The sequence below is a fragment of the Barbatula barbatula genome, assembly GCF_947034865.1.
Source record: "Barbatula barbatula genome assembly, chromosome: 3".
NCBI classification, from domain to species: domain Eukaryota; kingdom Metazoa; phylum Chordata; class Actinopteri; order Cypriniformes; family Nemacheilidae; genus Barbatula; species Barbatula barbatula.
The window spans coordinates 21,147,046-21,174,786 of NC_136764.1; the positions used below are offsets into that span (position 1 = coordinate 21,147,046).

A 27,741-nucleotide genomic window follows, 5' to 3' on the forward strand; every position below is an offset into this window, starting at 1 on the left:
TTGTTCTTCATTCACATAAATACTCGTATTTGCAGAGGAAAAACGTTCAATCCAAAAGAAAAGAGAAGTTTGACCACACACAATGGAGTACATTGTTGTTATCAATCATTCACATTATAGACAAATGTCTGTTGTTAGTAAATGGTTATAAGCGCGTCTTACAGTTTCCAGGCAGAACATTATTCCACTGGTGTGTTTCATAGGATAACAACCATGAAGCCTCTGTACATCACAGTTTTATTTTGTCACATTGTTACAACTTCAGCTGAAAGACAATCGTTTTGCTCCTCCGAAAGTATGAGCGTTTGGTACAGCTATGATGGTAAGTCAATATGTGCTCTTATTTAATGCATCATAGAGGACTCTATTACATATATACATGTATTAAAAAAAATTGGCTTATGTTATTCAAAGGCACAATACAATTTATGCCTCCTCTCTTGTGTGCTGCCATTCAATATCTCATATCTCCATCTATTCCACACAGTAAATGTAGTTTTATGATTGATAAAAAGAGTTTCACTATATCATTATGATCATGTTGTCTTTAATCAGGACCATTATATTACCTGTCAGTTACTGGATCTCCCTGCTCTCTAGGGGTTACGACATACAACATAACATATACAGTAATCCCAAGTAAGTTTATGAAAGATGAATTCTACTCATTTGACAAAATATTAAGCATATTACTCAATATATATACTGAATACAACTAAGGAATTATATTTGAGCTCATTTATGGTGTAAATTGACATTTTAATCCGTAGTAATTCGTTGACCTTTGACTTGTGTTATTAGTGTTCTCAATTGCTCGTTTTGGATTTGATGTTGCTTTACATTACAAGGGTCAGCTGTGGCTGGCACACTCACAGCCAAATGTTCTCTGTGAGGACCTCAAAATATGTTACATCATCAAAGGAGGTACTGCACATTACCATGTTTTTAATACTTTCACTTTCCCCACATGTGATGTGGGTGTTTAATAATGCCTCTAAATAATGAAAAAATTCTTGTTATAGAAACATTTTATGACAGCTTACCTGTGTATGTGACAGCGATTAACCCCCCAGAGGTGAGCGAGTTAATGATACTGAAATGTAGCACGATATTCAGCACTGGCGAAAAGTAATGTCTGCGGGAATATTTATACTGGCTATTATTTCCTCCTCAGGTTAAACCATCAAAACATGAGATGAAGGATACAAAATATACAAAACACCAAATCTTTAAGATATTGATTGGACAGAATTATTTAACTTGAATATAAAGTTTAATTGAATTTAAAATAGCAATACCTTTAATAGTATATTTGAGGATAAAGGAAAACGTCCATTTTGGAAAGTGAGACGCTACTTTTGACCACTACTGTATATCACAAGTTTTCTTTTTCCTTTTTATCTAATGTGAGTCTTTAACACTAACCCTTACCGAAATGGCCTAAATGAGATGTGTTATGTTTAAATGATGCTTTGAAAACCAAGAAACAAGAAATGATTCTATAAATCATATTTTATTTCTCAGGGAGAATATCAAATTTACATGAATTGGACATTTGTTGATGATCTTGAAAACGCACTGACAGTGCGTATTAATATCACGGGGCAAGTGAAACGTGCTGCTAATGGAAGAAAAGATTTCGTTCTGTTGTGACAATTAAGCCACACACAGTATACAGCTTCCTCTTTTTTCTTTCACTGCAGATCTTATTGAACTTTGCTAGTCGGGTGATGAAGAAAAAAATAAATGATTCTGTCATCATCAAGTGTTTATTCACTTTCATGTCATTCAAAACCTGTATATGACAAATTAAGATATTTAGAGAAATGTCTGAGTGGTTTTGTGCCCGTACAATGGTTGCCAATGTTGTTCATAACATCTTTTGTGTTCTGCATAAGGGAGAAAGTTGCATGTGTTTCGAATGACATCAGGGAGTAATTGATAAAGGGTTTTCATTTTTAATTAAGTCAGACTAATTATACATGGATAAATTATTCTTGTTAATAAAAATATCGACATCTTTACAAAATGCATACAGTAATTGATTGTTTCATTGATTACTTTGAATTAAACCTTTACAATAACCTGCTAATCTCTTTTTCCTATGTGTGAAGTTTTTCTCTTATTTCAACAGTGCTCAATCTCTGCATGATGCCATATGTCATCTTAAAAATATTTTATGTAGCTTTACAGACAATCCCTGAGCCAGATGTTTTCTTATTCATTTGATCTGTATTTGTACGATTTCATCAAAGCTTATATGAACGTGTAAACATGTCCTTAGCACCTGCTATTCAATGCATGCTCAATGAATGATCTCATGACCAGAGTTCCCTTTTTCAATAAGTTTCCTCTTCACAAAACCACTGGTATAATACAAAGGAAAAACCTGGGTCAAACATTTAAGGAGAAGTTAAAACAATGAAATTTGAATAGACCCATATACGGGTATTGCGTAGTTCTCTGTGTGTGTCTGTCAGCTTCTAGGCAGAAAAATCATCACACTTATACGACCATTCAGACAGAGGGATTTACTACTGGTATCCAGAAGGTTTACTATCATGGTGTTATCAACCTCTTTAGCTTTCCTTTGTTTTATGGCAGTATGGTCTTTTATGCCCTCAGCCTTTGTAGAGAGAAGAGTATTGTGCTCCAACGAACATTTTTCTGCTTGGTACACATATGATGGTAAGTTTGAATGCAATTTCTTTGTTTGATTTGAACAAAACAATCAAATGTCATATGTTAAAATGTTGCGCAAGTTTACTATTGTTTAACAGTCAATGTTCTCTTTGATCAGGTCCCTTGTATTACCTGTCAATAAGTGCTTCCCCCTGTACTTTTGGAGTGTCCGTCTACACTGTATCTTATACAGGAATCCCAAGTAAGTTTATGAAAGTTGAATGCCCCGTTCTGCGATCACCTAAAGTTGATATAATATCCGTAGTAAGCCATTATCATGTAAAGTACAATTCCATAAGTTTATATCTTACTTTGAAGTGAGCTGTTGGTATTTGTCCTTTTTTGCTTATCAGTGTTCACAATGGCTCGTGTTGGATATCACTGTGTTGTTCACTACAAAGGTCAGCTGTGGCTGGAGTACTCACAGCCAGATCTTCCTTGTGAGGATGCAAAAATATGTTATATAATCAAAGGAGGTATACTCCACAATGCAACATTTTTACTTATATTTCACCGTAGTAATACAATATGATCACTTATATTTCCTTGTTTCAGAAACTCTTCAAGAAACCTTTCCCCTGTATGTGAAAAAGTTGTATGGCCCTGAGGTGAGACATGAACAGTAGTGCTTTATCCATAATTATATAATCGTAATTGTTAGAATAACGACAAAAATAATAAACAATATACAGTAAACTATGTAATAAATATTTTTACTGTTGTCATACTAATAAAATCCATTTTACATTTCAGGGAGTGTATCAGATTTTTCTGACACTGATCATTTTTGATGACTTTCAAGGACCATTGTCATTACGTGTCAATATCACTTTAGAAGTAAGAACTACTAGTAAGAAAAAAACATTTCCACAGCTGGGAGTGCTGTAGGACAAGTTGTAAGATACAGCTTCCTTTGGTCTTTCTGATTAGATTCTTTCATTACAGCAAGGCAAGCCCTTCTCCAAGTGTTTTGAAGTGTTATAAAGAACATCTTGATTTAGCCGTCTACCATTTTTGGATCTTCTTCTCAGCATTATCAGCTGCTGAGTATTGTCATTCATTGAAGAACAGGCCCCTGTTTGATTTCCAAGCTTGAACAGACTGAAATAGTAAAAGCAGGTTAAAATAGGAGCCCTGGTTGGCTTTATCCGCTGGAATGAATGTCCTTCAACGGCTACCAGCAGCACTTTCTTGTAAATGTTTGAGTCGCCGCCTTAACTAGAGGCTCGATCAGAGCAGTGTTCTGTCTGCGCTCAGTTCCGGTTAATGTGTTGTTAACGTATGCAGATTGTAATAATTCATTATGGTATGTGAATGCCAGTTATTGTCAAAGTTCTTATAGATTTTTATTAAACTGTACATAAATGTATATATTAATGACTGTGACTAGTCACAAAAAAGTTCTGTTGTATTTATAAATCACAATCTGTTGTATATGTCTTTTTAATGGCCAAAGATGAGGAAATTTGCCCAGCACACATATGTTATTCGCCAGTTTCATATATATATATATATATGTAGACTGGAAAGTCAGGGCCTGGTCGAGCTCTTGTCAAGAGGGTTGGGTGTGAGGTGGCATATTCGCAATGGGAGCCATGTTACATGGCTGACAAGGGACAGCAGGTGTCATAGGACAGGTTGACCTCGCAGGTTTGACCCTGGGGGGCTATCAGTCAAGATCCAATGGCGGGAGGTGTGTGAGTGTGTGTGTGTGGGTGGAGTTATCACATACGCTTAATTACTGTGGCTTCGGAAACTTCCACTGTATGTTTGAAAAAGGAAATTGAGGTGTAAAAATTCCTCACAAAATTTAATATAAACATTTTAACAACACCTACATTCTCCAAGTGAACATGTGTCGAGTTTATTTTGGAAAGCAGTCTTGACATAAATTCATACCGTTGTCAGTTGTGCACCCAAGACTGATGTAACTAAGGAATAAAAAAAGATTTAAACAGAATTCACAATGTCTCTTTAACAGTACAATTTCCTTTAGCATAAGTGATGACCTGTGAAATATGAGTCGGTGTATGTAGTCTAAAATGGCTGAGGTTATTCACCGTCTCCCATTCACATACCATGAATTCAATGTAACCGACGCTGTTCGACCTTGGCAATTCTCGCCGAAATGTTTCTCAAACTACACAGGCTCTAAATTTGTCTCGACCAGTTGTGTGTGAGCAAAATGATGCAAACCTTTGTCATGAACGTCGAGGGAATTCCATTATAGCTGCATGTGTCATGTGAACTATGTGACATACCGTTGTATGTTCCTCTTCCTGTCTGTGTGTCAGGTGGAAGTTATTGATGCACAACGTCAAGTGAGAAGAATCTGATGGCTGCTAATGATGAGGAATCAAACTCTTTGTGTTATGCCATTTGGAAGAATTTCCAGTTTAACCTCAGTATCTCTCTTATTTTATACTACGGTGCTTCTAATGTGCAACAGGCTCTAGCTATAAAATCTTAAGTGCACTACAGGGTCCATGTTCACATGCAAAAAAAGATCAACAAAGCAGCTGTTGGGTGACCTTCCACTTCTTGCCCTCCCGTGAGCTCAGAGGAGGAGCGTTCGGTCATAGGCTGGCAAGACCCTCATGCCGCTCAAATGCGACCCTCTCCCCGCCAACAGCAGCTGCTTTGCACTATTTTGGTCTTAGGATCACCACACCGATCCTCCAGACAAGGAACAATTTTCACACCCGAGGGGGAAGGACTGCTCTAAAATAAAACATACATGTGAGCCTATAGAAAGATTACATGAAAGTATTGGGAGTCCCCTGCTCAGGCTCTTGCTTGTCTAATCATTTTGTCTTTATTAACATTAGTCATTGCATAAACTCATGTGACTGCATGTGAGACAGATCAATGTTGTGCATTGTGACATTTTTTAATTATAATTGACTTCGATTTTCAAAAAAGATATATGTGTTTATGTACGTACATATAATGTTTGTGTGTCAAAATCATTCAGATGTGGGGAAAAAATCATATCAAAACCTTTATCAACATTATTCCATACGTTCAACCTAAAAATGAAAATACATTCAAATAGGTTTGACAATGTAAAGAATTTAAATATAACTATATCAAATGCAGTATTTAAGTTAACACTAAAACATCTTTCATTTAGTTTAGAAAATACTCTGTGCTTTGCGTAGATGCTTAGAAACAAAATGACAAAAAATGTATCGGTGGAAGAAAAGCCAAATGTCATGGGGAATTTTTTTTAATTACACATACATCTAATATTCAATAGGTTGGGATTGGAATAAAAACATACATAGAAAACAAAAAGCAAAAAAAAGCCATGTACATAGCCGATGTGTGTAAATCAAAGTTTTTTCCCTTGCCACCAAAATAAATCTTCCATAAAAAATAAGTAATACGACGATAAATCTCCCTTCTCAAATGACCATCCATTCTGATGCTCCTCTCTTCCCTCCTCCTTTTCTCTCACATACTTTGCAGTCTGACAACACCTCTGAAAAACAGTCACCCTGTTACTGCTGTAATTTACACTTCACACGACACATACAGCCCCATATCCTCTTTTCTATGAGCCCAGAACAGAAACCAGAGCCGCAAAATACACCATGCACACAGGATGTTCAAATCAATCACAGAAGTTACAGTGCTGTACAGTAACTCTAGTCAAGGCCATTCAGCATCCAACTGTTGACTAAAAATATTCAGACTTTGTATATAAAATAGACCTATTTATATGTATACAACTTTCATTAAAATACCAGTGCAAAAGCACTATGTGCACAATAGTTTCAATTCACATCCTCATGCACCACCTGACCAAAATAATTGAGAATAACAGCAGACTTGCACAAAATTCCTAAGTAAGACAGTGTTCAAAATCGTGTGTTTTCTGAGGTAAACTAAATGCTTTGAAGGCATCCGTCTATACATTCGCTTTCAGAACCAGTGGGTCAACCTGAATGTATGCAACACAAATTTGCAGACATAAGACTGCGCATTAAAGTTATACTTCACCCAAAAATGAAAATTCTGTCATAATTTACTCACCTTCGAGTTGTTCCAAATCTGTATAAATGTCTTTGTTCTGATGAACACAGAGAAAGATATTTGGAAGAATGCGTATAACCAGACAGATTTAGCCCCCATTGACTACCATAGTAGGAAGAAATACAATTGTAGTCAAAAGTGCCCCCCAATGTATTCATTGGTGTTCAACACAACTAAATAGGCTAAAGTAAAATTTCCTACTATATGGCAGTTAATGTTAAATGCATTCCTCCAAATCTCTTTCTCTGCGTTCATCAGAACAAAGACATGAAGATGAGTAAATGATTCCATTTTTAGGTGAAGTATCACTTTAAGGGGGTGGTGCAAGGGGCTGGGGAGTAGAGACCACGCAGTCTCAGGCCATGTTGTTTAAAGGTGCAAAACCATGTAATCATTCCTCATTCCTCAAAAAAATGAAAGCCATGCATTACCTATACTAAATGTACAACATCAAACATAATCCCTAGTTTACAAAAAACACAATTCTACAATATAAATTTTTCATAATAAATAAATAACATCAAACCACGCACTGCACTGTTTTCTAAATGCCGTCTTTAAAATAATTTGCATATGCAGATAAATAACACTTGATTTGTTTTTCTATGGGATATTGTTGTTTTAATGCAAGACTTGCCGGTAACGTGCTGTTATTTCAGGTTAGAGCACTAGATATAGTTTTGTCATTGGCAGCTACAGTAAAAGTACAGCAAAATAACACAACAGGAAAAAGAAAACAGTCAAGACGAAAGTCATTAAACCAGTACCATGCACAGGCATGTCACGGATGAACCTCCTAAAACAGGAGCAGATGTTAGACAAGGCTGCAGAGATGGGTAATGGAATAAGACTGGCAAGTGACCCTTTCAAAATGTGCATGGTGTTTTCAAGAAAGTGGAAAGCGGACACTGGTAAACGCTTCTGCTGCCCAAACACACTGGCAACCCAGCGCACATCTCCCCATTTAAAACGTCAGTCGGTAAATTAGTAAGGCAGCTGTTCGCTTTCGTCAACTAAAAGTGCATCACCGAACATATCCAGTTAAGTCCCCCCATTCCACCCCTCCCCATAGCAGCGGGGTGGTCATGTACTTGACTGGGTACGGCTTGGATCAGCAGATTATTTTTCTTTCCCAACGACTGCTTGCTTCAGCTTTCAGAGCCCAAGCGAGTCACAAATCATCGCCAGAGGAACTGGGCTGGCTCATGCCGAATGGTCCAGGTTTCATCTTTCTCCCGTGATTTGCTCTAATTCCAGTCGTCCAGTCCTTTGCCTGTGTCTGTGTCTGACTGGCGCCATTTTGTTTTAAGTGCCATTGACGCAACTGCAGAGAATTAGGGGCCTACGCCGCTAGTTTTCATGAGCTCACTGAAGGGTCGAAACAGTTAGAGGGTAAGTAATTATTCTGGCACAGCTGAAAATACATGGCAAGAGTAAGGTAGACTACATTAGCAGGTGACTGACATGGGGGCATAAAAAAGAGGCTCTGTGTGAATGGAGTAAACCTGCAGTATCCTTCATTTGTGTACGAGAGTCTTACCTGAGTTTAAGGTTCCGTCAAGTGAGAAAATGGACAAAAATAATTGCCAGTCCAATATTTATCATCATCACAAGTATTACCAATATTGAGTTGGGACCCTGAAAAAAGACAAAAAAACACAAAGTTGTAGATGTACAGTTGACTGTCATGACAATTCAAACTGATGCTCTAAATCTTGCAATCCAGAATACACAACTTAAACGTATATATATTTATTATCTATAGAATTACAAACCTCAGTTTTGAAGGAATAGTTCACACAAAAATGTCATCATTTACTTGCCCTTTTGTATCAAAGCTGTATGACTTTAACAAAAGAAGATATTGTGAAGAATGTTGGTAACGAACAACAGTGGTACCCATTCACTTCTATTGTATCGACACAAAACCAATGCAAGTCTTTATTTGGCTACTGACGTTCTTTAAAATATCTTCTGTAGAAAGAAAGTCATACAGTTTTGAAGTGAAAAGAGGGTGAGTAAATGATGACAGACATTTCATTTTTGGTTGAACTATTCCCTTAAAACTGTGGTTTGTATTTCTATAGATTATAAATATTAATCAAGACGGTTTTAGTTGACGGTCCCAAAAAAATGCACTCATTGCATATTATTAATATATAAGTTATATACATATTTTGGCGTTTTTAGACTTTATTAGCCTACTGTATTACAATAATAAAATATGATTATATTGAATATCATTTACATTTGGCGACACTAAAGACACATAAACTACATAGATCTGCTCTAATTGAGGTGAATTTTTGGTCACTTACTGATTCCTCCTCAACAACGTCTGTAGTAATTTCCATGCTGGCTTTCTTAGTTTCTGCTAGGCTCTTTGGCTTCAATGATTCCTGTTTCTTCAGTTTTGGCTCGGGTTTGCTCTCTTTGGCCATCACCGGTTTGGGGGTCGGAGCGCGATACTGCTTCGCAGGTGGGGGCATCCTGGCAAGCGCAGTCGGAGTCTCGTGGTGTTCCTCCACCTCCGGCTCGTCAGGTGGGATCAAGACATCCGCCTTCACAAAGTAGCCGTGATACTGGGAATGCAGCTCACCGTTCCCAGGGCTGGAGGTGTTGGCGACCGGCGCCAGTGACTTGTAGGGTTTAGGTACTGGTACTACTTCCTGTTTTACTTCCTGTTTGTCTGGTATCCTGGAAGTGGCATTGCTAACTACCACCGCCTGGCTTTCAGCAGCAGGGAGCTTGTTTTCTTTCGTGGCTTTTGGGGCGCTTCTGTTAAAGAAGGGCTTTTTCTTGCTCGGGGGCGGTGAGGGGGGTGGAGTTGGACCTGGGCTTTGGCTGGGGGTCTGGGTTGGGGTCGTGCCTTTGCGATAAAAGTGCGGACTTTCTGAGGGCGTTTTCTCTTTCTTCTCTTCTGGGACTTCTATAATCTCGATGGGCTCGCTGGAAAACCTCTGCTTGATATAGTCTGGGCCTTAAAAAGGGTATCAGGAAAATCAGAACTTAGTGTTAGATTTAAAGCAACTCATCAGAATCTTAAAAAGTAAATGTTCAAAGATGAAAAGTTCAGTAATTATGGTATGACAAAGAAGGATCAGGCATTTAATGCTTTGAAACGAAATGTCAAGAGACTTGAAGCTCAGAATGAAAAATGACACCACAACAGATGCAACTTCACATTTTTACACTCAGTCTGTTACTGTTTATGCAGGGACGGACATTAAGAACTTTGCCACTTGATTCAAGTGTGAGCTTCCAGGCATTTACCAGATTCTCCGGACCACAGATATGGCCTCACAGGTGACACGGTTGGGCTTTCTAGATCTTGCAATGGACCGGGCACAGGCGTAGGCCCAGGGTGTGACATAAATCGCACTGGTTATCAGCCATTTCACAGAGCTGACCACAGATGTGTGCTACACGTACAGCTCAGCTGCTAAGAGCCTGCTTACAAAATACTGCCAGGACATTACAAGATAATATAAACAGAAGTTCTGATAGTGACTTTGGCAGAAAAAGTTGCCTGTATGGATATAGATTTAGGGGTCTTGATATCATATTTTATATTGTTACTTTATAAATTAAAAATGTATAAACCAGCAGCAGCCCATTTAAGTTGAATTATGTTGGCATACACCTTACTTTGACCCAAAGACAGTAAACCACATTGTGTATTGAACTAAAATCAGTGACAGTAAAAAACACCTATTCTGATCCAAATCATTTTTATGGGTTGAATTTAATATGACATCTTTCTTTAACGTAGAGTAAACTGGAGTGGAACTAAATGTGCAGGTAACAGTGCTACCCTAAAAGCTATTTAAAATATCATCGCTTTCCTTCGGAAACTGTATGTCCAAATTCACTGTTTTTCAGGAAATGGAAAAAACACTGTACTTTTTAAACGAATAAATACTGTGTTTTCAATACTTTTTATCGATTATATATTTAGCAAACAGTGACAAACATAAAGGGTGACAATAATAACAATGATTTGTGTCAAAATAAAATCACGAAATACAATCTTTCAAGTTGTACTACCTGAAAGAAACAAGGTTTCAGAAGGACGGCAGTGAAATTCTACTCAAGCTAGTGCGGTCCCTGTTTGTAGAAACGTCTGACCTTGTTAAGAAAATCACTTTGTCCCTCCAAAGATAAAAACGAGCAGTATGCTTTATACTTTCTGTATGAGGGTTGTAGTTTACACACAGCTGCTCGGTAGTGGTGAATCATCAATATGATTCATTGGAACAAAACTACACCTTTGAAAGAAGTCGTATTCTTTCAGAATCTTGTAATAGATATTCAAACGCATACACAACATATACTAACTTCATATGACAGGAGGCACTAGCTGGCCATACAGAACTACAATCGGGGTGGATGTGGGTGATTTAAGGATTCTACTCGCAGGGTTTGGGAAATATAATGAAACCATTTCCCAATTTATGGAGAAATGCCAAAGGTTTAGAGAATCTTTATATAAACAGAGATGTTTCAGAAACTCTGGCTCAAATGATTTGAAATTTGAAAACTATTATATGAGTGTATGCAAATGGGTGTGTATTGCATGTCATCAAAGGAAAACAATTCATATTACTCAGATAAAACTAATGAAATGTTATATAATATCAGCAGCCTGCCGCACGAACACTTGCTGTCAGTGTGAAAATGCGCCCCTCATGTTTTTCGAAATAATTTGAAGGCATTAAAAAAGTCTGGCCTGAGAGAGGCAGTAGATAATTTATGCAAATAATATTCCTCCCCTTCACAACTAATTTGCAATCGTATCTGCTCTCTTTTTCTCTGCTTGACGGTGAAAGCAAGAGACACTTGACCCAGACACAAAGAGGAAATAATTAAGAAGGGGCCAGTGGGTGCACAAAACGTGTGTCTGCGTGTGTGAACATACAAATGTACAGTATAATAGAAAGTGAACGTCTGACGTTTCAGCGCTGGCAACACCAGGATATGCATCTACTGAAGTCTCTTTGGATAAATGCATCTGCTAAATGCATAAATGTGTGAATGAATGTGATACCTGGTTGACGAAAGTTGGGGGACAGATCTCTGGCCACCGCTCTGGCGATATCAGAGTCCTGGCTGCCAGACAGAGCGGCCTGGTCAGCCGCTTCCGCCTTAACCCTGGCATGTGCGGTTCTAAGCAGAGCAAAGAAACAGAGCTTGAGTCAGACAGCTTGTAAGATAAGAAGACATGCCTTGCTGTAAAACCGCCCCTGGTACCATCAGACACAAGCACTAGTAGATGTATGGGCCTGAAGCACTGCTCACAATTACTGTAACACACAAGAATGCATTCATTCACAAATGAACAAGTTACTGTACTGTGTGCGAGTGTAATTGTCGTATACACACTGTCTAAAAGCCAGCGGTGCTATGAATAGAGTTAAAAAGTATGCACTGTTTTTTGTCAATAAGTATATACTCCACAGATGAACGATTTAATTCATCCCATTCCATTTATTCTAATCTATAAAAAGCTAACTTGGCTGTTGCATACATAATTGAAATATTGCATACATAATTGATGTGACTTGAATAGTAAATAGTTTATATTGGCATTTTGTGTGTTTATACAGATATACAGTATGTACTCAGTATGACCCAAACATGCCCTCCATATCTTTACATTTTAGTTGAAATACGACATATGTGAAATGGTTGTGCTGTCTCCTGCCTAATGATTGAACAATTGCTAGACCTTCTTCCAGCATTTGCACCGACATTTAAGCAAGCTGTGTAGTCTAACATGAATGCATGATGCAGGAAATGTGTTACATCATAGTGATAACAGGCATTTAAGGACTTCACCCATCATGAAACATTCCAGACATAGTATCTTTGAAGCCCATCTACATTGCAACTGTTATGCTAAGCTTGCTTTTAAAGGATCACAGTCTCGGCGAAGATCTTTGTAGTTAATAGAATTAATACTTGCCACAAATCTGTTCATCACATAAAGCTAACATATGACTTCAGAAATATACAGTAATTGTATATAATATACAGTAATTGTAATTTTTACAGTGTCACTATTAGGCTGCAATTTATACACACACAAAACTGTTTAACATTATATGTCATGATTCCGCTATCATGTCATGTTTATTCTTGGTCTTGCAGCGGAGTCATGGCATAGCCTTAGGTTTTGTGTGAGAAAGCCATGTGCTTTCTCGTGTCTCGTCAGTGTTTCCCGCCATCTCGTTTCCTCGTTAACCTTCCCTGAGTGTTTCAGTACCCGCACCTGACCCTTGTTTATTATCCTTTGTCTGTCTCCCTTTAAAACATCCTCGTGTTCATTGTCCTGTGCTCGTTCGTTGCATCTAGTGTTCTGGTATGCCTTACTGTTTACCTGCTTAATGCCATGCCATGTATTAGAGTCATTGTCTTTGAGTTGTTAGTCTAGTCTAGTCAGTGTGAGTGTTTGTAGTTGTATTCCTGTCAAGTGTTTAGTCTGTAGTTAGTTCAGTTTATTGTGTACCCTGTTGTCACCCCCTCGTGGGTTTTTGTTTTGTTCCTGTTTATTATTTATATTAAAGTCCTTGTTAACCCCTTCATCTCCGCTTTGCTGCCTGCACTTGGGTTCTCATACACAGTTCCTGACAGAACGAACGAGCCAGAACTGAACCCAGTAGGCAGCCAGCATGGACGGCTCAGCATCGTTCCTGCGATCTCGCCTTGCCCACTTGCTGTTTGGGTTCCGTCAGGGGGATCATGGGACGCGGGAGTTCGCCAGGGCTTTTTCTTCGGTGGCGAGGGATACAGAGTTCGGTGATGCGGAATTAAAGGTGATCTTTGATGGCTGCCTCACCAACCGTCTCACGCCATCGGAGAAGAGGATGCTTAAGCCCCTGGGGTTCGACGATATGGTCAGGTTCGTGATCAACCGGGACGAGGCCAGCGTTCCAATCGGGGTACCCGCCCCATTGGCTAGCGTCCCGGAGGATTGCGCCCTGACTGTACCCGCCCCGGGGGACTCGGCTCCGCCCGGCTCGAGCTCCGCGGCTCAGGTTCCGCCTGGCTGCATCCGCGGCGAGTGGGTAGGGGGAGATTCGGGGACGATGTCCGCTGACTCCTCGGGTCGTGTCCTGCAGGTCGGGGTTCTGGGCATCCCCACACCCTCTGCTCCACCACCTTCAGCCTCCCCACCCGTAGTCAGCCTGGGTGGCAAACGGGGAAGGCGTGAATCCTGGGGGTCCTCTTCGGAGGCCTCCAATCCGGAGCCAGACCTGCCCTTCGTCTCCTTCCTTCAGCCAACCACAGGACGGGTGGCCCGATTGAGAAGGAAGAGGCAAAGGATGAGGGCACGGAAGCAAGCCCAGATGATGCTGCAGCCTGTGTCCAGTGCCATGCCAAGTCCGGTGGTCCCGTCAACTCTGGTGGTCCCGTCAAGTCCGGTGGTCCCGGTGGTCCCGTCAAGTCCAGTGGTCCCGGTGGTCCCGTCAAGTCCGGTGGTCCCGGTGGTCCCGTCAAGTCCGGCGGTCCCGTCAAGTCCGGTGGTCCCGGCGGTCCCGTCAAGTCCGGTGGTCCCGGCGGTCCCGTCAAGTCCGGCGGTCCCGTCAAGTCCGGCGGTCCCGTCAAGTCCGGCGGTCCCGTCAAGTCCGGTGGTCCCGTCAAGTCCGGTGGTCCCGTCAAGTCCGGTGGTCCCGTCAAGTCCGGTGGTCCCGGTGGTCCCGTCAAGTCCGGTGGTCCCGTGTCCTGCCCTGCCGGCCTTCCAGCCGGCGTCAAGTCCTGCCCTGCCGGCCTTCCAGCCGGCGTCAAGTCCTGCCCTGCCGGCCTTCCAGCCGGCGTCAAGTCCTGCCCTGCCGGCCTTCCAGCCGGCGTCAAGTCCTGCCCTGCCGGCCTTCCAGCCGGCGTCAAGTCCTGTTCCTCAGCCGGCCTTCCAGCCGGCGTCAAGTCCTGTTCCTCAGCCGGCCTTCCAGCCGGCGTCAAGTCCTGTTCCTCAGCCGGCCTTCCAGCCGGCGTCAAGTCCTGTTCCTCAGCCGGCCTTCCAGCCGGCGTCAAGTCCTGTTCCTCAGCCGGCCTTCCAGCCGGCGTCAAGTCCTGTTCCTCAGCCGGCCTTCCAGCCGGCGTCAAGTCCTGTTCCTCAGCCGGCCTTCCAGCCGGCGTCAAGTCCTGTTCCTCAGCCGGCCTTCCAGCCGGCGTCAAGTCCTGTTCCTCAGCCGGCCTTCCAGCCGGCGTCAAGTCCTGTTCCTCAGCCGGCCTTCCAGCCGGCGTCAAGTCCTGTTCCTCAGCCGGCCTTCCAGCCGGCGTCAAGTCCTGTTCCTCAGCCGGGGACTCCTAGAGCCCCTGGGACTTCACGCTCTCGAGCGCCGCCCCCCAGGGTGTCCCCTAAGTCCCCTGGGACTCCGCGCTTCCGAGCGCCAGGGACAAAAACTGTTCCCCCATGTCCCACTCCCTTTGGACTTCCCCCCATGAACTCAAGTCAACCCCCCATGAACTTTGTTGTTCCCCCTCCCCCCCTCCCTTGTTTGTTATTTTTATTATGTCACCCCAACCCTTTTGTTATATACTCTTGTCTGCCCTCAATCTTGTTTTCCATGTTTTGCCTTGTCTTGTCGTTGTCCCAGTCTGCCCTGTCTTGTCAGTCTACCCCTTGATGAACACCTGGAGGTGTTCATTTAAGGGGGGGCTTATGTCATGATTCCGCTATCATGTCATGTTTATTCTTGGTCTTGCAGCGGAGTCATGGCATAGCCTTAGGTTTTGTGTGAGAAAGCCATGTGCTTTCTCGTGTCTCGTCAGTGTTTCCCGCCATCTCGTTTCCTCGTTAACCTTCCCTGAGTGTTTCAGTACCCGCACCTGACCCTTGTTTATTATCCTTTGTCTGTCTCCCTTTAAAACATCCTCGTGTTCATTGTCCTGTGCTCGTTCGTTGCATCTAGTGTTCTGGTATGCCTTACTGTTTACCTGCTTAATGCCATGCCATGTATTAGAGTCATTGTCTTTGAGTTGTTAGTCTAGTCTAGTCAGTGTGAGTGTTTGTAGTTGTATTCCTGTCAAGTGTTTAGTCTGTAGTTAGTTCAGTTTATTGTGTACCCTGTTGTCACCCCCTCGTGGGTTTTTGTTTTGTTCCTGTTTATTATTTATATTAAAGTCCTTGTTAACCCCTTCATCTCCGCTTTGCTGCCTGCACTTGGGTTCTCATACACAGTTCCTGACATTATACATTAGGGTGAGTACACAAGTTGTATATTACTGTGAGTTTTGTATTTGGGGTTGAATCATATAAATGCATGCATTAAATGTCAAGCATTGCTTACTAAACAAATATTAAAAAACATGTCAAATAAACGATAAGAGTGGCCCCTCTAAAAATATAAAGTATATACTATAGAAAAGCAACATTTCACTGAACGGCCAAGTAAAAGGCAGCACCTTCTCAAGGTGTTAATCGACTGGATCTAATGCAATATTTTGAGTTTGAGCCAAAGAACATCTCCTTGACGACAGATGGAGCACTTGCAGAAATTCAGAGGGTTTTAATTTGGCAGTCTCTTCCCACACTCGCCCACTCTCTCTATATATCACACACAGAAGCTCAGATAATGATGTGAAGAACATCCACTGAGATACAACACGTCACGATTCTGACCATTATCTGGCCATTCGGCCGCTGAGATCATTCTGTACATTTCTGGATGTATTCTTATGCTAACGTATGTGAATGTCTTCACTCACCGATGAGTCTGAAACGTTTGACAGCAATATAAACACTGTGAAATCCATCACGAATAAATGAACGTGAATTGTATAAAGAAATATCACATTTCGGAAACTTGGACACGCAGGTATGGTTTTTCTTATTGTTAATAACTCGCGTCAGCAATCTTAAAATGTATTTGCCATTTAGCATGAGAGAGATAACATACAGTATAGAGAAGATAACTGAAAACATCCCCTACATAAAACGCGGTGGAGGACAAACAGAAGATTGTTAATCTGTGAAGGTTATGAAATCACTTTATAAAAAAATCCTAAATAACCCCAAACTATGGCAAAGATCACTGTGCATAAGAAAGCATAAATCTAAACATTATTTTAACCAAAAATACTTTTAACAGTTATTTACAATAAAACTAAGATTGATAGCTACTAGTGTCAATTGAAGAAATGTACAAATGAATGTTATGGCAATAACTGTAGTGACTTTTTCGACAGAAACTGTTACATAGTGTACCTTGCTGAACGCAGAATAAGCACACACACACACACACACACACACACAGGCCGATCTAAACCTGAGTGCTCCAACAGATGATAACAGAACTCAGTCCGGCAACTGTATCAGTAACAGCTACAAGACTATATTCTTGTCAGTGGTCGAGAAGTCAACTCCTGCATTGCCTTATTTAGTAAGGCTCAGTGCTGACACACACTGCACACATGTGTGATAGAGCTCAGAGCTGAACAACTCTCTCTCCCCCTCTCCTTTTTCTAGGCTCCTTCAAGGCAAGCCAAAGCCTTCTCAGAGTCTCCACACATTCCCTGAGCCCTGGCTGTGCTCATCACTTCTCTCCACAACAATCTTCAAAGGCACCGCAATATATTTAATTCATCCTGCAGCTCTGGGACATATTACTATTTCATTAGCCACACGGACCGCGGAGCCCTTATTATAGCAGCTTTCATTAAAATTCATATTCTTTCAGCTCATCAGAATGAGGCGCATGGAAATGAATGAGCACCGTCAGGCAACAGCGCGAGGACATTGTTCTCGTGCTGATGGAAGAAAGAAAATCACTGCGTTTACAGAGTAAAACAAACTCCATGATGTCTACTTTAGTTCAAAGTGTTAAAAAAACGAACCTGCACATGGCAACCAAATAAAAGATGAAGGATGTTAAATTAGGCTTCCTGTTGTTACGCATTTGACTGTCTGATTCATTTAAAATGAAACTACAGAAATGTCATATGCCATTAAAGTCGTTGATATAAATATGAAATACTTGTGTATGGGATATAGTATCTTGTTATATACTGTTGGATGAATGCATGTGTTAATTTGTATAGCTATGAAATACATAAGGGCACATAATCTGTAAATGATAAACTTAAATGTACATGTTTTTCATAGTATGTACATTTGCAGTGTCTTTCTGTAATTTGACTTTTTTCAAAATTATGTGAAAATACGGTGAAATGAATACGTAAAATTCAGTTTTTTATTTTAAACGGTATATACGTGTGTGTGTGTTTTCAGATGTTTGTAAGGGACTAAATGTCTTAGTGAGGGCACATTAAAAATACTTAAAGTCACCAATGGAGCACTTTGACTTCTTTTACGTATATCCGAGGGGAAACGGCTTCTGGAATTGGAAAATAAATGTGGGACGGGGCTTTATTTTGCCCTTCCCTTTTGATTGGTTTGTTGTCAGTTGGGCCTGGAGGGGAGGGCTGAAATGCCAGGCCATCGGACAGTCAGAATCGTCCTATCTATTTTTTGTTGCTGACGTCATGTGGTGAAGATTACAAGTGCAAATGAATTTAGAAAGATAAGGGTGTGCACAGATAACTAATTTATAATATTCACCGCAACACTGGGTAAAACCCTTCAAATGTTCTTGTTGGATTGTACGGTGACTTTAAAAAACAGCTATAAGCGGTTTTATAGAATGGGAATGATTGGAAAAATATGTTATAAAAGAAAAAGTTTAGACGCTACATTCTGACTGAATGTGCTGTGTTTGAAGCTGTGGTAAAATGAATATAAACGCACACTTGTGTTGCGACCACGCATTGTAAATGAATGGTCCCTGTTGCTTGGCAACTCTCACAGTTATGACATTAAACTATTTATATTACATTAAAAAATGTGACTGTTTATACAGTAAACACTGCTGTCTTAATGTTAATTCATATTGCCGCAGTGTATAAATGCAACAGGCTTCTAGACACAGTACAGTATTTTGACCTCAGAACATGAGAGGGCAGCACCTGTTACCTGTGGAAAAACCACCAACATACATCGCCTTTATTGAACATTTCCACCACTTGTCCGTGTGCGACTTCAAGGGATTCTCCGATCACAAATGAAAGTCCTGTCATGATTTACTCACCCTTCAAGATCGCACGATTGTACATTTCTTTGTTCTGGTGAACACAAATAAAGATTTTTGGAAGCAGCTGACAGTTCAGGAACATTTACAATGGTGGTCAAAAGTGCTCCAGAACTGTTTGCTTTCCTACATTCTTTAAAATATCTTCTTCTGTGTCCAACAGAAAGAAAGAAAATACGATAACTTCTCCTACTATGGTAGTCGAAGGTGCCCCAGAAATGTCAGTTGCTAACATTTTTCTAGATATCTTTCTCTGTGTTCGACCGAACAAAACATTTATAAACATGTTTTTGGGACAATGTTAGGGTGATTAATTCATGACAGAATTTTCATGTTTAATAAAAACAACAGCAATGTAATTCAATCCCAGAGGTACCTTTAGATTTACACACACCACCACATCAAGTACTGTAGTTTTATGGTCTACTCTTACATCAGCTTTTAACATTCCTTTCTCTGCTTTGTAAAAAACGATTGTGAAAAGAGGTTATGCCATTTCCTTTGAAAATCTATTCTAAAATGTTATGGTTACGACTAGCGCTCCCGATTTCTCTGTGACATCATTCAGCACATCCTGTTGGCCCTGCATTGATTATGTGATCAGAATGAGAGCTAGGGCCGAGGGGCATGCGATGGCACTCATGCAAACAGACTATTCAACTAGGCTCTACTGCACAATAGCTGCATGCTCGTGTGTTTGCCTGGCCATCCCTTCTGTGTTTCCCTCATTCACACGAATGAGCTTTCAGCTCCCGTATGGTTTTAGATATTCTGCATGTATGTGCTATGCTGGAACTGGGAGGAAATGATTGTGAGCAATATAAATCTGACGTTAGTGAAGACTGAAGTCTGGTCTCATTCGCAAGATTCAGAAAGAGAGAAAGCAAAAATGTTGTATTTACACTCATGAATGTGTTTGCGTGGTGTGTAGGATTGAATTGAAGGGAGTATTAACCTTGATGTGGCAATTTCTACTTTCGTTCGGGCAATGGCGGACGCCCTTATAGCTCCTTCCACCGCACGGTCCACCTTCTGCCTTGTCTTTGTGTTCTTAAGGGGAATGAGCTGCTTCTTGATGCCACGCACCAAAACGTTGTTTTTATACTTCCCCTCTTCCTTCGTCCCATCTGGGAATATCGTGCACCCATAGCCATGCCGTTTGTTGTTCAGCCACTCTCCCTCGTATTTCATTCCGTTGGATCTCTCGCTCACGCCAAAACCATTGCGCTTGTCGTTCTTCCACTCGCCCAAGTACGACTCTGTGGTGGTGGCATCAACGTTGTCCTCAGCCGGCAGGTATTCGTCTGCCACCTCGCCGTCACCGAAACTGATGGTGGAGTTGGCGTCGCTGGAGCTGATGCGGCTCATGGTGGCGTCGCTTCGTGCCGAACTGCGTTTGCTGGATATGGAAGAGCGTGAGTCAGACTTCCTCAGCTGTTTGAGGCTACCGAACAGCGAGCCCCGTCTGAACAGGCCCTTTTTTTTACCGGAGCCCATCTCGCTGTCGCTGTGGAAGTTTAGAACGAAGCCGCCGCGGGTGCCAGCTGGGCTGTCAGACATGTGGTCTTGCAGAACGGAGCCGTTGCTCTGCTCGCTGCGGAGGGATGCCAGAGAGGTGCGGAGAGGGGAGCGGATGACGGTGGCCATGCCGTAAGGCACGCTCTGACGCACGCCGTAACCGTGCCGCATGCCGCCCATCCACTGGCCCTGGTATGTACCTGGCAAAGGGATTAGGGAGACTTTAGACTAGCTATTGCATAACACATAATACAGGGATTATAAATGAAAGAATACACCAGAGTAGTGTTGTCAAAAGTGCCGGTAGTTCGGGTCCAAGTTGGTACCTAAACATTTTAAAGTTGCTGGTACCTAATTTTCATAAGACCCGTGGCACCGACGTACCGGGCCAACCGGGTACTGATGCTCTGTCTGATATTTTTTATAGACGCAATAAGACATGATGCCGATCCACAAGAGATGGGCACAGAAATACTTAAGATTTAAGTCATATCACGAAGAAAACGCACAGGAATTTGTGGTGAAAGGAGGAATCATCCAGATTTATTTGAACAAGTTCAAGCGGTAAGTTTCAAATTCTGTTAGCGTTTGCATAATGAATGTTGTATTATATGTTAAGTTAAAGGTTACATTAAAATAAACGTCCCTGTTTGTGTGTTCATATGTTAGCGCCAATGCTAACCCAGTCAAGGGTCCTTATTAACCATTTAATGCTTTTATAACTGTAATGGGATAAAATAATTGGAGGACATGATGGGGTTTACAGTATCTATTTTATATAGGCCTATCCGAAATCTCTGTGCTTGAAAACAATAGATGTTTGTCTTTGATAGATAACTCTATTAGGTTTAAAAAGCCAAATGTAAACTCAAGAAAAATCTCTCTGTTGCATTTATTATTGTAATTTACAGTACTTCATGTATACAAAATGGCATTGCATTTTATACAAATATTTTAACAAAGAGCTTTATTAATAACATTTTGTGTCATTTAGCATGTAATGGTGTTCTGCTTTGGTACTGAAATTGGTGAATGGTGAATTTTACAGGTATTGATACCAACTACTGAAACTTTGGTACCGTGACAACACTACACCAGTGGAACTGACATGTGGGAGTGCTTTGATGTTTATTGGGCAATGTTTGGAATTTATGTATCGAGGCCATTTAAACTCACCTCCTTACATCATACTCTATGTTTTACTCTATTAAAAGAAAAAGTGACTTCACGCACATAGAGCTACTGTCCCAAGCCATGAATATCATTTCATATAGATGCCAAAAAGTTTTAAAGCTTACTTTTTGAATGCATAAATAAATGATCATGGAATAATTTTCAAGGTAATAATACGCCCCTGTGAAATTTAATCCACGCCATGATGAAGATGTGACGAAGTGAACAGCTCTGTCTCCTATATCTCGTATGCCAGTCTGTCAGACCTAACAGCTTTAACAGCAGAGCCGGTGCTATTTTAAAACTTGGAAGTAATCTGAGACATTGTGAAGTTTGTGGCTCCGGCCAATCATAACTCTTATTTATTTACCTATTTACCTCATTCTGTATGATTCTGTATGTATCTCAACACCTCTACAGCAATAATGCTGAAGAGCTAATATTCTAATAATAGGGAAACAGGTGGAATGGAAATGACTTGTGATATATGGAGTGCAAAAGAGCCTCTACAGCCGAACTCAGCTGTAACTCTATTTTCATGTTTTTTGTGATGTGAGTGAGTTATGAGTAGCCGGTAATGTGTGACCCTGCCTCATAAATTCAACAGCAGGCCTAAATCTCAGACAGCACTACTTTTCTTGAGAACATCAGATCCTTGTCTACATGAAAAATGACTTTGCTTTTAAAAAGATTTCATAATATACTATGCGATGCATGTGCTATTTAATTTGTGTTCTATGAGCACTTTGTTCAAGGTTGTTTCAGTATGAATGGACAAGAGTTTTACTTGCATTTAATAAGACTATTTCTTAAAGTGATACGTCATCCAAAAATCTGTCATCCTTTACTCACCGTCGTGAATCTTACAAATTACAATGGAGTCAAAAGTGCCCCAGGACTGTTTTCTGTCCCACATTCTTCAAAATGTCTTTTTTTGTGTTCAATAGACTATGGGAGTCAATGGGGGCAAGATCTGTCTGGTTATACGCATTCTTCCAAATAACCACCTCTGTGTTCATCAGAACAAATACATTTATACAGATTTGGAACAACTTGAAGGTGCCTGAATGGTGACAGAATCAACATTTTCGGGTGAAGTATCCCTTTAAGCCAAACTGGACTAGCTTTCATATTTTAAGATGCTGCATTATTTTAAGTGAATTAAACAGGTAACTGAAAAACAAGAACAGGTGGCCGTGTAACAGGTGGAAAAATTGACACACTTATAAAGCCTGTATGGTCTGAAGGAAAGAAAAACCTGAGTTCTGGTTTTTAAAGATTTACGTTTCATCTTCAAAGGTTTTACATTGTGTCAACGGTTATTTCTGTTCTTCACTTACAAATAATTATGTCAAAATAAAGGCGACAAGAGCCTGTCTGTTGGTCTGCTAGTTGACAAGAGTTTTGATTTGACATGTTGCAGATGTAACTATTATTAGACATGACCTCTGTGAGCAACTACTGCTGACCAGTCCAATTATATGCCATACCTCAAATCAACTCTACTTATTGCACTTATTAGGGTCCATTTGAGGAGGGTCCTAGTAGTGAGACACTGACTCTGAGAGTCTTTTAATTCTTTTAACAGTTTCATAAACTGTGACCTCAATTCTGTAACCAATAAGGCATTAACCATGACTGCGTGAAGTTTTTATAATGTAAAAAATATGAAATAGGTCAAGCCATGTTCAGTTAAACTCACCCCCATCGCCGTAGGTCTCGACCCCATATCCATCCTGCAGTCCGTTACTCCACGTGCCTTCATACCTGGCAGGTGTATTGAGACTCTGTCGAACCCCATACCGACCCTTAAATCCGTGACTCCACTCTCCGCGGTACAGCCACCTCCCCTTGGACTCAACGCCTAGCCCGTGCCGCTTCCCCTGAGCCCAGTAGCCCCTGTATGTGTTCCCACTGGGCCAGGTGTAGACCCCGACTACCTCGAATCCGTTAGACCAGGACCCGGAGTATTCGCCCTGACCCTTGGGGCCGGTGCAGATTCCGTGTCCGTGGGCTTTTCCATCCTCCCATCCACCGCAGAAAGTGCCGCCATCGTCGAAGTCGAACCGTCCTCCCGTCATTCAGATTAAAGGGTTGAAATGAGAGCGTTTGTGTGTCGACGGCTGATCGTGTGACGGATGCTCGACAACGACCATAAAAACGGGGGATATGTTAGGATGCGAGCGCAGTGATGCGGCGTGCTGGTGGAGACGGGTGAGTGCGCGCATGGGTGCGAGTGTTGGCGGTGAGTGAGAGGGAGGATCGCGCACAGGCGCCGGAGCCGCAGGCGCTGTCACTGTCGCCGTTCCTGGCTTTTTTTATGATCCTCTCCCCCCTGCTCGCTTCACGGGGAGGGAGAGAGAGAGAGGAGCCGGGAGTCCAAAGCCGGGCGAGTGACACCCAGCCGATGACGTCCGTACTACGGCCCCGCCCTCGCTTCGTACACGTTCGCATATAAGCATAGTTTCTCATTATAGGTGACTGTACTGTACGTTCCTGTCCCTATATACGCCGATAATCAGATAGTTATGAAGGATAGACAGACAGACAGACAGACAGACAGACAGACAGACAGACAGATTAATAGACAGACAGACAGACAGACAGAGAGAGAGATAGACAGACAGACAGACAGACAGAGAGAGAGAGAGAGAGAGAGAGAGAGACAGAGACAGACAGACAGACAGACAGACAGACAGACAGACAGACAGATAGATAGATAGACAAATAGACAAATAAATTGACAAATAGATAGAAAAATAGATAGACATATAGATAGACATATAGATAGACAGATAGATAGACAGAGATGGACAGACTGATAGAGACGGACGGCAGGCGGGCGGACATACAGACAGAAAGACAGAGAAGGAAGGATGGATGGATGGACGGACGGACAGACAGACAGATGATATATACCCTTACATAACAGTCAGTCAGTTCCTTAGCAAAGCTCAGACATCATTTTGTTGACAGCAATGTTGAGCAAATTGCAAAATACATTTTGTCAAGACATAAATGGACTGCAGCAGACCTTGAGATTTATGGATCTGGCATAGACATTTATTGTTCTGAAATTCTTCTGCCAACAGTAATACCAGTTTGGACCAGCAGTCCACAATTAAGTCTATAATTATGCTGCATTACATTGGTCATATCCGTGCTGTATTATTTTAGCTACTGAAGAAAACAGTGGTAATGTTGTCACAACAAATGACAAGCAGTCACTGTCATGATCAGATGTGGCCACGCTCATCTGTGATGGATTTACAGCTTTAGTTGTGGTAATGGCTGACTGCAAAAAAGATCCTTCAAATGTTTTATGTTTTTGTGAAGTTTTAAAGATCTAATAATTTATCAACTTACCATTAATGCATATCAATATAAACGTATGCAAAACCAAAGTCTGTAAGTGAAATGTTAAAGCAGGTGCAGGTTCTATATCATGATTCATACCACACATGGTGATTTAAAGATCAAAGGATTATCAAATGTGATAATGCTACACTGTGAATACAATAAATGTAACATAACTATCCATGAAATAACCATGTCTACTAACTGAAGACAGTATGTTACTCGGCAGTTTGTCATTTCCATATAGACCGATTACTTGGATGATGGCAGGCCGAAAGATGAATGAACTTGTGCCATGCGAAAGGTGACAAAGAACGTCACCATCAGCCCTCAGAATAGAAACTCTGATCCATGTGGACAGTATTTTACAACAACGCTACAACAATGAACACAGAAGTACACCGTCTACTGTTGTGTTACTCAGCTACCTAGAAACCAAAAGCTGACAGAATCCACGAGGAGTATGGGTGATAAATTGATTTGCAGATTTAACACCAAACAGTTGAGCCAGATCATATAGGGACATTTTTGTCATCTTTAGGTTGGGGAGTTACCAGAGTCATGAAAAAAGTCGAAAATAAGCACGGATGAAGAGTTTGTTTCTAAAATGAGATAACTCAGTTTTTAAAGTTCTAAAAATTCATATTTTGCATTATGTCATCGGGATTTTATTGTGTTGAATTAAATGAGTTATTATGGCTTAAATCAGAACAAACCAACCGAAGTTATCTCATTTTGGAACCAAACTCTTCAAACAATAAATGCTGTAAAGCAGTCTGACTTGGTTTGCTTCATTGCTCAAAATAGTTCAACTGTGCCAAAATAAGACAAGTAGCCAAGGAACTTTTATCATAATTCACCACAAGGTGTCAGTGTGCGATTGATACATTTCCATGGTTGCCTCTTCCATCCTTAAATCTAGAAACACCATAATCTACATTATATTTACAGATTTCCTATTGCATTTTGGACTCTATATTCACATTCAGTTTATTGCCATTCCTGACGGACTGCTTCAATCATTTTGTAAAATTATATAAAGTGAGGTGCATGACTCTTCCAAATGTGGTATGCGTCCTTCCCAAAGAGCAGCTGTGTTGAGAGGAAGAAGATCAAAAGAAGCAGTCTGTTTTAATATAGGAACACAAATATTTCTCATGTTTTATGCAATAGTCATATGTAGTGTTCTGGAGTTAAGCAGAGCGCCTGAACTTTTCTTGCTTGCTCCGTAAACCAAACAATGAATAATTCATAAAATGGCATTTTTTTCAAACATTGTTCGCACTAAAGCTGAGTTGCATCATGGTTATCCAATGCTTGCTTGGCAACATAGTAATCCACCACATTATTTCCAGGCATGGGTACCTGTCAAAATGCACACTGAACCTATCAGCTGTTAACTGGTTTTCTAAGAGACGGTTCTCACAAAGGCTGAGCCCTCTCTGTTTGTTTGGGAGCACTACAGTGAGACCAGGCCTCAAACTAGAGGGAAATGGAATAGCAAGCCAACAATAACACTCGCTAAGCACTCATATGGAACAAAGACAAAACCACTGCTAGTACTGTGTCCCTGGACGTACCGCAGAAGCAATATTCTCATAGATAAAGTCATCGATGGCCTGTGTGCCAAAATGATGATTGAGCATTTGCTAAATAAGGTTGAAGGTCCTGGTGTCTTTTGTACCTTCAGAAATATTTGCTGTAGAAACACAAAGAAAGTGTACATTACATTGTACAGTCACTTAATAAAGTGCATCTAAACATCTGACTTACATCTTACAACTGAGAATCCAAAACTCCGGTTTAGGTGTTGATGTTATGTGTGTGTGTGTGTGTGTGTGTGTTTCTTTACACTGGATAGACAAGTTCATAATTATTAAATCAATAGTCCTGTGTCCATCTATTGATAATGTGCTGTTACCATGTGCTTTGTTGTGAGCGGAAGTGGGATTTACTGTATTCAGTGTTAGTGTTCATGCGCATGCATGTAGTTTATAAATATAAGCAAATTCAAAATAACATAAATGAATATGAATAAGATTATGATTTATTGTCTGCCAACAAAAACTGTTTGTGAGGACAGTGGTCTCCAAAACACAGGGTTGGCAGTTAGCACACCCATGCAAGAGCACACATCAAATAAGTCTTTCTCTGTTTTGTTTTGGAGTTGTTTCTCAACAAAACTGGTCAGTGTCCAATTGGCCAAACAGCTACAATTGTATCTTCATAGCTTAGTTTTGTTTTATCCAAGTAAAGTCATTGTTTACACTAATTCAAAATGTGCAATACATTTACAACAGAACAATGGACCTGACATAGTTGCACACAACACACAAAATATAAAGCGTATGGGTCATTTTGTCCGTGATTTATTACTGTTTTTCTGATTTATTGCATTGTTCAGGTGGAGGGGTACATTTGATATCCTGCTCCTTATCAGACCCCTCATATCAGCTTGAATAAACATGGTTGCATGACATCAGCTCCATTTTGAAACTATGATTTCAAGCAGGACAGCATGAGTTCTTGGGATTATGTCAGATGTTATTGTTTAAACAAAACAGTTTTAAAAGTACGGGGACACTGTTTCCCTGTTCTTTCAATGATGGTCGGTGAGGCATTGAGAATTACATTCATTGCCCATTTCTGATATGCATCAGAAGTTTCATTTCATTTCATTTGGCATGCAAGAATCTCACATATTGTGTCATTTCTATAACTGTTTTTAGTTGTGAATGATGATATAGCAAAGGAATTGTATTCTGTAATAATAGTTTGAGTGTTTATAAATCCTGATAGATCTATTTGTGTAGTCAAATTCTATATATGGTCCTAAGAGCTCCTTTTTGGCAGACATTTGAAATGAGGAAAAATAAAGATGTTAAAA

The 27,741-nt window shown here is 40.8% G+C and overlaps 3 protein-coding genes across 7 annotated transcripts; 2 read left to right on the forward strand and 1 right to left on the reverse strand.

The window, feature by feature from the left end:
• Nucleotides 1-48: 48 nt before the first annotated feature.
• Nucleotides 49-2,089, forward strand: LOC306891465 (lymphocyte antigen 86-like). 2 transcript variants are annotated; one of them, XM_079451726.1, is made up of 5 exons: nt 49-322; nt 556-639; nt 802-924; nt 1,023-1,075; nt 1,525-2,089. In XM_079451726.1, the coding sequence occupies exons 1-5, from the start codon at nt 142-144 to the stop codon at nt 1,651-1,653; spliced, it is 570 nt and encodes a 189-aa protein (XP_079307852.1). In that variant the 5' UTR covers nt 49-141; the 3' UTR covers nt 1,654-2,089. The 2 variants fall into 2 exon arrangements, with proteins under 2 accessions (XP_079307852.1, XP_079307851.1); XM_079451725.1 differs by having other exon boundaries at nt 167-322; nt 1,175-2,079.
• A 311-nt stretch (nt 2,090-2,400) lies between these two features.
• Nucleotides 2,401-4,619, forward strand: LOC306891420 (uncharacterized protein). 3 transcript variants are annotated; one of them, XM_079451650.1, is made up of 6 exons: nt 2,507-2,688; nt 2,801-2,884; nt 3,036-3,158; nt 3,238-3,290; nt 3,436-3,519; nt 3,628-4,619. In XM_079451650.1, the coding sequence occupies exons 1-6, from the start codon at nt 2,562-2,564 to the stop codon at nt 3,664-3,666; spliced, it is 510 nt and encodes a 169-aa protein (XP_079307776.1). In that variant the 5' UTR covers nt 2,507-2,561; the 3' UTR covers nt 3,667-4,619. The 3 variants fall into 3 exon arrangements, with proteins under 3 accessions (XP_079307777.1, XP_079307776.1, XP_079307778.1); XM_079451651.1 differs by having other exon boundaries at nt 2,401-2,688; nt 3,436-4,619; XM_079451652.1 differs by having other exon boundaries at nt 2,508-2,688; nt 3,036-3,083; nt 3,436-4,619.
• Nucleotides 4,532-23,853, reverse strand: jph1b (junctophilin 1b). Of its 2 annotated transcripts, none has more exons than XM_079451649.1 (6): nt 23,200-23,852; nt 19,762-20,524; nt 11,768-11,886; nt 9,039-9,700; nt 8,261-8,358; nt 4,532-6,166 (listed from the first exon to the last, which is right to left on the reverse strand). In XM_079451649.1, exons 1-5 carry the CDS (start codon nt 23,576-23,578, stop codon nt 8,278-8,280), a joined length of 2,004 nt encoding a protein of 667 aa, XP_079307775.1. In that variant the 5' UTR covers nt 23,579-23,852; the 3' UTR covers nt 4,532-6,166; nt 8,261-8,277. The 2 variants fall into 2 exon arrangements, with proteins under 2 accessions (XP_079307775.1, XP_079307774.1); XM_079451648.1 differs by having other exon boundaries at nt 5,477-8,088; nt 23,200-23,853.
• Nucleotides 23,854-27,741: the final 3,888 nt, after the last annotated feature.

Coding starts and splice junctions, on each gene's coding strand:
- LOC306891465 (XM_079451726.1), top strand. CDS start 142: ATGGTTATAAGCGCGTCTTACAGTTTCCAGGCAGAACATTATTCCACT. Junction 925..1,022: donor ATGTTACATCATCAAAGGAG/GTACTGCACATT, acceptor TTCTTGTTATAG/AAACATTTTATGACAGCTTA. Junction 1,076..1,524: donor CAGCGATTAACCCCCCAGAG/GTGAGCGAGTTA, acceptor TTTATTTCTCAG/GGAGAATATCAAATTTACAT.
- LOC306891420 (XM_079451651.1), top strand. CDS start 2,562: ATGGTGTTATCAACCTCTTTAGCTTTCCTTTGTTTTATGGCAGTATGG. Junction 2,689..2,800: donor TGCTTGGTACACATATGATG/GTAAGTTTGAAT, acceptor CTCTTTGATCAG/GTCCCTTGTATTACCTGTCA. Junction 3,159..3,237: donor ATGTTATATAATCAAAGGAG/GTATACTCCACA, acceptor TCCTTGTTTCAG/AAACTCTTCAAGAAACCTTT.
- jph1b (XM_079451649.1), bottom strand. CDS start 23,578: ATGACGGGAGGACGGTTCGACTTCGACGATGGCGGCACTTTCTGCGGT. Junction 9,701..11,767: donor CCCCAACTTTCGTCAACCAG/GTATCACATTCA, acceptor ACCCTTTTTAAG/GCCCAGACTATATCAAGCAG. Junction 8,359..9,038: donor ACGTTGTTGAGGAGGAATCA/GTAAGTGACCAA, acceptor GTCTTTTTTCAG/GGTCCCAACTCAATATTGGT.